This window comes from Anopheles funestus, chromosome X (assembly GCF_943734845.2).
Source record: "Anopheles funestus chromosome X, idAnoFuneDA-416_04, whole genome shotgun sequence".
Taxonomy (NCBI): Eukaryota; Metazoa; Arthropoda; class Insecta; order Diptera; family Culicidae; genus Anopheles; species Anopheles funestus.
In genome coordinates, this window is record NC_064597.1 from 348,236 (window position 1) to 361,311 (window position 13,076).

Genomic DNA, 13,076 nt, shown 5'->3' on the forward strand with positions numbered 1-13,076 from the left:
GAAAAAAGTGAACTATCATTTGGTGTTGTGGTACAGTACGGTAGTACTACGCATCCGCAAACACAGTCCAACTGTCATGCGAAAACGCTTTTGCGCTTACGAGGGAGTAATTAATCGATTGCGGTGCTGATGGGGCATAAAATATAAACAATTTTTTTCTTCAAACCCATTAAGTGCGATACATTAAATGCTGCTGGGCTATTTTTGGTGAACCGATGATGCTTTGTCCCACATACTTAGCGAACTTGCTTAGGCTGTAACGTGTGTTTACGTCGTGTGTTCTGGCTAATTGAGCAATATACATTTGCTTCCATCTTATTTGAGCAAATCCTTCTCTTCGTGAGAATCATTTAGTGTATGTGAAGCTTCGAGAATCCAGCTTACAGATGTTTTCTCAGCAAAAGTAGACTATCAATGATGGGGGTATTTCTTCAAAGTGCTTGTTATTTGACGACATCTTGCTAAATTTTCTATTGTACTATTACTATTAACAATGCGATTCTCATTTATTATATTCTCGGGTACAAGAAAAACACATGTGTTACTATTGAGTTTCAATCCCCGATTGACTTCATTGACAGCTGTACGTTTGACAGTATGGCAACATTCAAGTGAGGAGCTGAGCGAACGTTTTAGTGACAAATACAGCAACAGCCATAAATACAGCCATAATACAATCCAAGCAAAAGACCAGTAATAGAAGATGATTTGAATGACAAACACAACCGTGCCTGTTTGTCTACCATTTATCGGACCACGTACCCATTCCATTGAACACTGAATATGAACACAACAAATCAAATCGGTGAGAATATTTTGACGTAGAAGTTAAAAGCACTAAAAGTACGTAAAGGTTCCCCAATACTACTTAAAACATGGACACCACAATCACACGGTTCAAATATTCCCTACGTCATGGGATAGGTTCATTACACTTTGCTAGCAGATAGATCGAAACGATCGGTCAATTACGGCATCCGGCAATATCATCGGCAACCCATCTCCAGATGTACGTTTTGTTCCCACACTATGGCTGTTTGACTGTGTGTTCTAACCAACAGCAAAAAATAAAAATGTCAACAAGTATCGAAAATGTCACCGTAACGAATGAGAATGCTCTCGAGAGGAGGGGGCCTTTTCTTCTGAAATCCATTCATAAACGTACACATCAAACATGTGTCTCAAAAAAAACTCAAATTCTATGGAGCAAGAGATGTTTACATATTTTTTACATTTTGTGGTAGTTAGCCTGAGGTGCCAAGCCAAAAGATCATCGATATCTGGGGCTCTCAAATATTAATAATGTATGTTCTGCTATGTTTTGACTTTGCTTAGTCGCACCTGACTTGCAGGACTGCATGTCCAAAACGAAAATCTCTAGAAAGTCATGTTGGTGTTCTGTAGGCTATCCATACTCCGCTAATAATTTGTGACTTCTTTAACTCGCTGTGGTTTTTCAATTACTTTGCTCAGATTCTAACTTACATCTCCAGACACTTTTTTAGGAACACGCCAACTTAGCATATTAAGTACATAGTCGAGATTCATAATGGCACCTGATTTAAATTCTCTCTCATTTTACCGTAGCTCCCTATGGGGAGCTCCCCCATTAATTAATCCTCCCCCCATTAATTCTTCCAGATTAATGGTCAACTTAGTCCACGTCCGAACCAGACCACACCAAAAAGAACACTCAAATGTTCTGTCGCGATGCTATCTCCACCATCTATCACCCATTTATATCACCATAAAACGTGTACATAAATATCGTACAGCTTCTCCTTGATATCACTCCATCCCACACTTTGCCGTCTGTCTGTACCAGGTGTGCAGAAGTGCCAACTGCCAACTGCCAGCTGATTGGCTGGAAGTTGGGAAGATCCGAATGTTCGACACAACACATCTGACCTTGGCCCCAGGCCAACACATCTCGTCGTATTACTTTCACGTTACAGTTACTTCCGTGAAACCATCCACACCGTAGCCGTACCCAATGTACCGCGATTAGCATTTTGTAACAAGTTTTTGGGTGTTCGACCGTGTCCCCCAAAACACGGTGAGAGCGATGACTAACTAGGCATCGATCGGCACCGGCAGCCGTTAATTTATCAACTCCGTTTAATGCTGCTTGCTACGATGGTGATTCTGAAGCTGAAGAACCGGTTTCCCCTGCCAATTGCCCTTTGGTTGGTGTTCGTTCCCCAGAGTGTCAATTTGCTTGCCATCTTTCGTTATCACCCCGTGTACATGTGCGTTCTTCCTGCGTGCGATTGTGGACCCTTTTTTGTTGGCTGTTTTTGTTTGTTTGTTGGGGTTTTAAAAAAACCCCTGTTTCTGCGGGAAGAAAAGGGTTTCGCATGAAATTTGGCGTACCCTCTGAGGTGCTATGGTGATCTTATGCTTTAGATCCGGTTTCTGTGATCGTGTGACAATTGGTCAGCATCTCTCACAGACCGTCCAAATTCCCCACCATTTGTTGAACGGTTCAATCAGTCGTCCGCATCCCATTCTGGGTTTGGTTCGAACCGTCGCTTGCTCAGTTGCTGCTGGTACTCGTAGCTTGTCGCAGTGTCTGTGTTTTAGTGGATCATAGAATACTGGACCACGTTAACGATGAGCGTCACGGCACTGTCGGCAGGCCGGTTTAGTGTGTCTTTGCTGTGTGTGCTGTTCCTACTGGTGCCACCATGTCTCGGGAATTACTACTGCAGGCGGAGTCTGTGCCCCTCGGGTGATGCACATGTGGGCTGCTACTCGGAGGTACCGTTTGGCAAGAGCTGTCAGGGGATGAAACCACAGCTCGTACCGATGACCACAGAGCGGAAGATGATGATCCTGCAGCAGCACAACCTCCAACGGCAGCGCCTAGCACTCGGAACACTGCCCGGTTTCGAACAGGCCTACCATATGCCGCAGCTGTACTGGGACGACGAGCTGCAGTACCTGGCTGAGCTAAATGCACGATCGTGCGTGTACGCACACGATCACTGCCGCAACACGTACACCTTTCCGCGAGCCGGCCAGAACATTGCCATCATCCGGCACTTTGGGCTAAACGTGACTAAGGAGGATGTGTATCGGTACATCATCGACCACTGGTTTAATGAGTACCCGTTAGCGACAACCTTCGTCGACCAGTATCCGACCGATTACGTCGGTCCGGAGTTTGCACACTTCACGCAGATTGTGAACGATCGTGCAGTACATATGGCGTGTGGTATGGTAACATGGGAGTCGTACAACGGATACGTATGGACGAACGACTATCTCGTCTGTAACTATGGATACTCGAACGTGATCGGTGATCGGTCGTACACGAAGGGACCGGTTGCGCAGGGCTGCACCACTGGCCGTAGCGTCGCCTATCCCGGACTCTGCTTTTAGAATATCGATCAGGCATTCCCTCACCTGGTGGATCCACTTCATTCAACGGTGTGATCACAAACAAACATACTCACACACAGACAATCGAAGAATGAGATGCTGAAGGTTGCCGGTCACGGTCCAGCAGGTTAACATGCTAATTTTGCAACTCGCAGCATCCACCACGATATCTCCCAAAAGCAAACTTTTGGCAACGCGTGAAGCATCACATTTTCATCATGTGTGACTGCCAGTTGACATACGCGCTCATCTTCAACCACCGATCAATGAACGAGAACTTGTTTGTGTGTACGTGCGCGCGCGTGTGTGTGAGAGAGAGGGTGTGAAACTCCACGGCAGGAAAAGTGTTTAGAGTAGTCATTATGAAACATTTGCTCGTGACGCGTAAATATGTGTCCACTCATTCATTCATCAAAACACTGCCAAGAAATCGGATGTGTTCGTGCGTGAAATGGCATGTTTTCTACTAGATTTAACCTTCTACAATACAGGGCTAACTAATACGTGCTGATTGTTACCCGAATGGGGAGAGTCTGTTTGTTAAAAATAAAAACAACTTAAGCACCTTTTTCCAATATCTACGAGGTGAGCTGTTTAGCGATATGTGTTCGTTTGTTTGCAAATTTATAACGCTAAAATATGTTAAAATCCGATATCTGTTTCAGCTGGGGTTGGGTTTTAGTGTTATTCATTACATTTAATTTTTTAGCTGCGTACGTAAAAGGAGTTTCCATATTAGCTTTACGTACGCAGTCATTCAGTGTACAACTTTTCCCGAAAGCTTCAGTCTTTCGTTACAAAGCTTATATACAGATGGCATGCAATAATCCTTATTTGGTTCATTTTGATGAAAAATACTATTTACTTAAAGTAAGGTGATATTTCAAACTTTAATTACGACTTATATTAGTTGCCAAAATATTCATATAATGAAAAACTTGAAAAATAATCAATAATTAAATGAAAGTTTCCGGAAAACCAAATCTTGCATGCAAGAATACGATTTTCAATAGACGTCATGGCCCAGAAACAGAAAGGTTCTTATAATGTTCTATTCTTTTTTAATGAATTATGTAGTAATTTATATTCCAACGTCTCCATGAAAAGAGCAGTTAAAGCCGAAAATTATATTCTATTTGTATTCCAAATTAGCCTTGTTGTTTCAGTGTTAAAGCGTTAGCTGCTTGGCGATGAAACTACAGCTCGTATCGATGACCACGGAGCGGAAGATGATCCTGCAGCAGCACAACCTCCAACGGCAGCGCCTAGCACTCGGAACACTGCCCGGTTTCGAACAGGCCTACCATATGCCGCAGCTGTACTGGGACGACGAGCTGCAGTACCTGGCTGAGCTAAATGCACGATCGTGCGTGTACGCACACGATCACTGCCGCAACACGTTCACCTTTCCGCGAGCCGGCCAGAACATTGCCATCATCCGGCACTTTGGGCTAAACGTGACTAAGGAGGATGTGTATCGGTACATCATGTATGTAACTATGGATGCTCGAACGTGATCGGTGATCGGTCGTACACGAAGGGACCGGTTGCGCAGGGCTGCACCACTGGCCGTAGCGTCGCCTATCCCGGACTCTGCTTTTAGAATATCGATCAGGCATTCCCTCACCTGGTGGATCCACTTCATTCAACGGTGTGATCACAAACAAACATACTCACACACGGACGATCGAAGAATTAGATGCTGAAGGTTGCCGGTCACGGACCAGCAGGTTAACATGCTAATTTTGCAACTCGCAGCAACCAACCGCGTTCTTTCCGCAAAGCAAGCTTTTGCAACGTGTGAAGCATCACATTCTTATCAAGTGAGACTGTCAGTTCGCATACACGCTCATCTTCAACCACCGATCAATGAACCGGAACTTGTGTGTGTACGTGCGCTCGCGCGTGTGTGTGAGAGGGTGTGAAACTCCACGGCAGGAAAAGTGTTTAGAGTAGTCATTATGAAACATTTGCTCGTGACGCGTAAATATGTGTCCACTCATTCATTCATCAAAACACTGCCAAGAAAATGGATGTGTTACTAACTAATACGTACTGATTGTTACCCGAATGGAGAGAGTCTGTTTGTTAAAATTATAAACAATTTCTCTAACAAAATCTACGAGGTGAGCTGTTTAACGATATGGGTTCGTTTGATTGCAAATTTATAACGCTAAAATATGTTAAAATCCGATATCTGTTTGAGCTGGGGTTGGGTTTTAGTGTTATTCATTACATTTAATTTTTTAGCTGCGTACGTAAAAGGAGTTTCCATATTAGCTTTACGTACGCAGCCATTCAGGGTACAACTTTTCCCGAAAGCTTCAATCTTTCATTACAAAGCTTATATACAGATGGCATGCAATAATCCTTATTTGGTTCATTTTGATGAAAAATACTATTTACTTAAAGTAAGGTGATATTTTAAACTTTATTTACGACTTATATTAGTTGCCAAAATATTAATATGATGAAAAACTTGAAAAATAATCAATAATTAAATGAAAGTTTCCGAAAAACCAAATCTTGCATACAAGAATACGATTTTCAATAGGCGTCATGGCCCAGAAACAGAAAGGTCCTTATAATGTTCCATTCCGTTTTGGTAATTTTTATCCAAAAGTCTCGATGAAAAGAGCAGTCTCCATGAAAAGACGAAAATGATATTTTATTTATATTCGAAAATAGCCTTGTTGTTTCAGAGTTAAATTTACATCGAAGAAAAAGCGAATGTAAAGCTATAAAAGCAAAGTTTTGTATTCTCGCCATTTGTGCTGACCTCAGCTTCCATTTAGTGCAAATGCTTTTCATGCAGCCAAAAACCCTGCCTAGTGAAAAATAACTTATTCCAGTCAACACCAACGAGACATGCGCACACACGTGAAACCAGCACGTACGATGTATCTTCGAGTATTAAAGCGTTTCCTAACAGCTGTAAGCAAAGTGGTCCAATTCGGTCGAAAGGATTCGCCCTCCACTAAGCAGAATTTTCTCTCCACACAATAGGAAGCCGAAGCTACTGACGTACCGATGCCTTGGGAAATTCGAGCTTAGCTCAATTGTTTTGCCCGATTCTGTTTGAATGTACGGGTTTCTTTTTTTCATCGGCATATTGCGTTACTCTATCGCTGACGTGACTTGTGTGGATCATGTCAAGTATTTCAATTGATTATGTCTGGCTATTCAATGTACTGGTCGATATACTACTTATTTCCATACCATTCGCTGGAAATCAGAGATTAATTGCGCTATGTGCGTTCATTTTCCCGAGAGATATTATGCTATTGTTGTAGTAGAATTAAAGAATTTGACACTTGAGAGATATCTTTTATTTCACATTATTCGGATTTAGTAATTTTATATACCGGTTTTGTTCTGTGAACGTTGCACTTGTGTGCAATCAAATAATTAATATTCACTTTGAAATTCTGCAAATGGTATATGGCTAATTATATTTTGTGTTCTGTTTAGTTATAAGAGAAAACGATCCTGTTAATTTAGTAACCTTTGATGATTTTTCAGGTTCAGCTTTAGTATTATTAATTAATATGTAATTTAGATATCTGTTCTGGCCCAATCAGGTATCATGCATTGAATGATAAAAGATTAACACTAGTACTAGTTATCTAACTATTATCTTAGTGCCTGACTGTGCTGCAATGTAATGTCAGTTGTACAATTATCAACCAATTAACAACAATCAACCTACATTAGCTGTCTGTGATGACCTTTCAATAATTTTCAATACTACCTCACATACACTTCCATCAATAAATTCGCTTTACACAAAAGCGGAAAGCCGATTATGTTCTCGAATGCTAGAGAGCGAGGGATAAAAAAATAACATAACCAAACTGCCCGAGGACACCTTTAACCAGCACCGATCTCGAAGGTCAAATATCTACCATTACTACTTCCGATGCGACACACAATCGATTTTTTCCCACCTTGAAGTGGATACAGTACCCGTGTTTTTCCTCCCCGATTTGCAACAAATCTGATGTCTGTGGCGTTACGGTGTGACCTTCCTGCCGGGTGCTTGGAAGCTACCCAGCAGCGACCCCGAGGGCTAGGGAAACGCTTCAGGTTACCGGTTCGAATTATAGAGAAGTTGCGCGAGTTAGTTTATATTTTGCTACACGCCTCGGCCTTGCTCCCAAGTTGGGTGGGTATCACTGGCAGGAAACGTTCCAGTACGGTTTCGAGTTGCGGCGGCACAGAACTAACCGACTCGGAGGTCTGTATGTTTGTTCCTGGCCCGGCAATACCTCATACGGGGGGTCCCAGCGACCGTCCGTAATATAATTACGCCACACAATGGCATCGCCTTCGGGGTGAAAAAAGTCGGAAGCAAACGGTGACTGTTGTACCGATTGTGTTTGGTTGTGTTGATGTACATGTTTATGCTGTCACCACCATTTACCACGCAAAACCCTTCACATTCGTTGATCGAACGTTTAACCAGTGAACGATGTGTGTTATTATTGTGCATTCTTGTTTGATCCGCGCACCATGATCTGTATGATCCTTAAGCCTCCAGCAGGGTATACACAAATAGAAGGAAATAAAATACAAAAATCGTTACAGCTTGTATCTCAATTACCGGCCTCAATTTGTGCTTGATATTATTTTTAATAGAAATAATCAAATTTTTAAGCAAATTACGCCAAGCAAATAGTATGATCGTAAAACTGTTGGGCATAAAACCCTTAACAGAGGAAAGATTACTGAATTGACTTCAAGATTCCATTACTTTAAGAGTAACAGTCTTACATGAATCCAGTGTAATATATATAACGTGCGCAACGGTAGAAACTATGCTATAATTATTTTGCATATCTACATTTTAAAACAGTAAAACATTACAAAGTACTGTCCATGTTGCCGTAATTTCAGTAACGACCTCTAATGTCACGCCGACCATTTATGCATTACTAGATTTATTTGTTCCACGTAAAGGGTGGACCAGAAAGTATAAGCACGATTTCTATATGACCCTTCTTATAGACATGTTGAAAATAAGGAATATTCACTATCTTAATATGTTTAATATACTTATGTTAATAATAATAACAAATGATTAGATAATAAAAAGACGATTCGAACCTAGCACAATTTGTTGACTGATGATAATTTAGGCGAACCAGTTCAATATACAAAGCAGTAGATCATGTAGATCACCGATTTCATAAAACTTTCTCTACAGCAATCTAGTGTTTGATAATAATCCTGAGAAGTAATTGTATTTAATAACATCTTCTAAAAATATTAATTTTCCTCCACCCAAAAAAGCGATTTCTCTACATTCCGTAACAAAACCGCGTTTTTATACCAAGGTGTTTTTAAGTAATCTACTTTTTGGCACAAAAACGAAAAAGAAGATTCATCACGCGCCTGGTATCCAAGCTCAAATTGATCGCTAACCCGATTAAATGTAGCGTACATTCCGCTGCCCTTGCTCAACGACCGACTGGCGATGAAAGCGAAGACGATTTGCATCAACCATTTAAAAACTTGCCACCTCTCTGCGAGCCCGAAAGATCGTCCAGCAGAACAGCATGTAAACGAGCGAAAAGCAAACTAACGGCCGGGCGAGAACGAAGAAAGAAAGTGCCCTGCCACCTTGATGGTATGAGTAAGTGGTAAAGGGACGAAAACATATCGTTGTTTCGGCTTCCCACACCGGCTAGTGGAGGACTCTAATTTGAATAATATTTTGATTATATCGTTCCGATAAAACGCAAGGATAAAAACTTACGTTAGTCGTAAACATCCCCTTTTTACATACTTAGGCAATACTCCAATCGGAACGAGATGCATAAAATCGCTCGCTCGCTGTGATGCACATCTATGGTACCGTGTGTTGATGAAGGAAAATAAGGGGAACGAAGGGAAGAGTGGCGGGAGGGGAGCGGAAGGATAAATATTTTACTTCGATATCCTTTTTTTCTTTAACCGCTCGACTTTACTTTTGTTGTTGTTGTTATTGCTTTTTAATTCATCAAAAGCATGGCGCTGCACTGCGAGACTGCTCTTTCCTGCGTTTTGCTTGTTTTTTTTTATTATTACCTTTTTATGTTTCTTCCTGACTTGTCTGCCTTTTATATCAAGCATCGGTCTTCTTTTTTTGCTCTCTTCTTTATGGGTTATTGTGTGTGTGTGTGTGGGTTTTTTTTACTATTCTATGTGCGAGGGTGGGTTTGGGTGGCATAGTTCTGATCCATAGATCAGAACCGAACCCTCCATGTACGCCGCAACTTTTTTGTGCTCTCAACTGAAGGGAGCGGAAAAGCGAAAGAAGAGGTGCGATAAGCGCAGCAGGGCGAAGTAGATCGATTTGCTCATCTAAATCCACTGGTCCCCATCTCATCAGACCCCCTCAGACATAAATCATCGCTCGTTCTTGCTGTTGTTATTACCGTTGTTATTCACCCTCTCTTTCTCTCTCTCTCTCTCTGTCTCTCTCTCTCTCTATCTCTCTCTCTCTGTCTCTCTCACTTTCTATCTCTCACTCCCGAAAAGGTATGACCGGATGGGGCAAAAGGAAGTGCTAGGGAAGGGCAAGCAATGAACACAACATAACATCCCCCTTTTAGCATAGGGAACAGTGAAATCTTACACAAAGATAGCCTAAAACCGGAAAAAATTATGTCTCTAATTTCAATCCACATGCACACACATATGACACACAAAAGATAAAAAGGGCTGCCTTACACAGTAGGAAAATGCGTGGAAATACAGAGAAGCGAGAAAGGGAATGTTTTTTTTTTCGAAATTTTGTTAGTATGTTTTTGTGGCTCGTTTGAGAAAAACATAAACGGCATAAACAGCAACGTGCACGGGGAGTTGAAAGCGAAGGGCCTCGCATACAGATGTGTGTAAGTGTGTGAAGAAAGGTTCAAGTGAGCAACAGCGGGGTTTACATAGTTCCGTTACCAAATTAACTTCTGGCGTGATCCCAGATAAACATACTTGATTTAACGATAAAGTTATAATCATTAATTTGAAGATTTCCTGCAACCGTGCGTCCTATCCGTTGCGATACAGGGAGAGCGAGTCCTTTATTTCTCCTCAATTAAGGGGTTTCCTTTTTATACTTCCTGTACTGGTGCATCGTTTTTGGCTTGCTATTCGAGCGATACATGTATGTGTGACAGGAATATGTTTTCCAAGTAATTTCTCTGTACCATTATGTGTGCGGTTTGCGGAAAGTTGCGAGAGGAAATTAAACGACCTAGCAGACCCTTGGGTAATGAAATATTCTAACAATTGGTGATTTCTAAGATATTTGATAGCAATCTGGACGCTAGATTGATATTGAGTTAAGACTGGAATGCGTAACAATAATACGCAGCAACATTAAAATAGTACATTAACAAGTTGAACAAAATAGCAATCATGATGTGATGCGTATGTCAGATTTGTTTAAGAGATGGTTAAACTATAACGTAATGCAAACATTGTGAATTTTCTTCGTTTATTTCTCTCTCTGATGGAAACAAAAGAGGATAATACGAAATCATTCTATAGCTTTAATTAGTACTAAACCTCAGTTTACTTCTGTAACCCACTGGCTCATAATGGCAAATTTGATATATACTAGTAACGGTATTTTTGTGAAAAGATAAAATATCTCTACGACCGGCCTTCTACCTGAATAAAAAAAAATATTTTTACGAACCACAAACTTCTTCATGATAGATTCTGTAAGCGTCAAATAATGTCAAATTTTACATTGTACATACTTAGTATAACCTGAAGTATTCTAAATCATTGTGCTCTTCTTTATCAGCAAGCGCTTAAATGTATGCAATCATAAACAAAATCCAAATTTCCATTTTTAATTATTCGTTTACGCTTAGTGTTCACCTTTTGCAATTAAAAATCACTGAGACTAAAGTACGAAATGTCCTCATAATAGGTCGCTTTTTACAGTTTACAGCTATTCAGGGCAAATAAATATAAAATCAAACCTGTCACAATGTTCCAACCGCGATCAAACGGTATGCTTAAGTGCTTTACATTCGGTTGACAATTACTGTCAAGGTTTTGACTAAATAGCGCATTGAATTATTGAAAGCGGCAGGCACATACAACAGAGCTTTCAACAGGCGGACCGCAAAACCGTGGTACCATTTTCGCGGGAGGAAAAACTAATCAATTATGGTGTGGTCGCGATCGGGCAAAGAGTGGGAGTTTTGCAGTTTTTTGTGTGTTTGATTTTTTGTTTTCAATCCCACCAACAATGGAAAAAGCAGAGTAATGGTGTGGGCGTAGCACGCTCCATTTGCAGGACTAGCATTAGCGACCCCATGCGACCCTTTAACTGTACGCGAGGTTAATCCGGTTCGGTTGCGGGAGACGCGCAGAAAGCAGGAGGGGAAAAACAATCAAGGACAGATGGTGCACTACCGGAGAGATTGTTCGTACCAGATTGCGTTTTTCTTTGCCTGCCTTGTAAGTGCATATGCGTGTGTGTGTGTGTGTGCTTGTTTTGTGTTACTCTACCATTCCCAATGGTTGTATTGTTGTAAGCCGTGCAAGCAAACTCTGGCACTGGTGAATCGCTAAATTGCTGCTCACCGGGAGGGAGGTTATGGGAATTCAATGGGCCATTCACCTCCCTCGCCTGATTTGTCGCCCGTACTGTTGAAATTAAACCAACGGCACAGGGATGTCCTTGTACTTCTTCGTTTCCAAAAATTGTGTCTCGTCCCGATCGTGCCAGCTGACAGTGTGAAGATGGGCCCCATTATACGGTGGAGCTGAGGTACGGCACACGGTATGGATTCAACCCTATAATGAGCGGCACGTGTCACGAAATGGCATTTGATTAAATGTGTTTACAGATTTGATTTTTTTGCTGCCTGGTATCGCACCCACCCGGTAAAAAAAATCCTCGCCCGGTTGGAAAAGCGAAAAACAAACGAAAACACCATACACCTAATCGGAAGTACTACTCCGGTACGAATTGCTTGTGTGTCATTAGAGTGTTTTGTGTGTGTGCTATTCGTTTTATACCTGAAACTTGAAAATATATCTGAAAACAAAATAAAATGTTGCCTGTGCCGTTACAGTTTCCGAAACGTGCCAACTTAAGGGCACAGCTTCCGCATAGCCTGCTTCAACGAAGCACCAACCTACGTGCGTACGGTTTAATTAAGCATCTACTTCCGGATTGTAACTCTCAACTCCGCCGTTACCGTTCAGCAAAACAAGTAACCTGGAAGGTGTACATATAATTGCTTAGCAAAACCCTGGGATAGGAAAAGGTTTTTAGACGGCTTTGCTTACGATTTAATTGTTTAAAAGGCGGAAAGTAGCGAAAAGATGGAAAGGATTGCGTAAGGAAGGGAAGAAGGGATGGGAGGCGTTGTTTCATTCGATCAAATTAATAGATGACGATGAGCCACGGCTAAAGGTTTCGATACGCGGGTGCCCTCGTATTAAAAAAGGCGTACGGTAAGGCGTGTTGCCTACCAAGCAGGCGCAGACGCGTGTCAAGATTCATTCAATTATGAAGTGCCGCTAGTCATAATATATCAAACAACCGGCGGGGCTGGCTACGTTTGTCGCTCCGTACAACCTACACTGTACGTATGTTTATGTGCATGTGTGTGTGTACAGTTACGATGATGGGAGTTTGTGCATTGCACATGAAAGTGAAGCATGTTTTGTTTCCCTGCTGCATC

The 13,076-nt window shown here is 41.6% G+C and overlaps 3 protein-coding genes across 3 annotated transcripts in view; 2 read left to right on the top strand and 1 right to left on the bottom strand.

Annotated features, from left to right (window-relative positions):
• The window catches only part of LOC125762056 (homeobox protein slou), a 104,609-nt gene that overhangs the window by 37,439 nt on the left and 54,094 nt on the right, over positions 1-13,076 (bottom strand). The window lies entirely within an intron of this gene.
• On the top strand, positions 1,864-4,175 carry LOC125762220 (antigen 5 like allergen Cul n 1-like). The gene has a single exon (XM_049424077.1). The coding sequence runs from the start codon at positions 2,614-2,616 to the stop codon at positions 3,382-3,384; it is 771 nt and encodes a 256-aa protein (XP_049280034.1). The 5' UTR covers positions 1,864-2,613; the 3' UTR covers positions 3,385-4,175.
• Positions 4,300-4,901, top strand: LOC125760512 (antigen 5 like allergen Cul n 1-like). Its single transcript, XM_049420708.1, has one exon. The coding sequence runs from the start codon at positions 4,575-4,577 to the stop codon at positions 4,899-4,901; it is 327 nt and encodes a 108-aa protein (XP_049276665.1). The 5' UTR covers positions 4,300-4,574.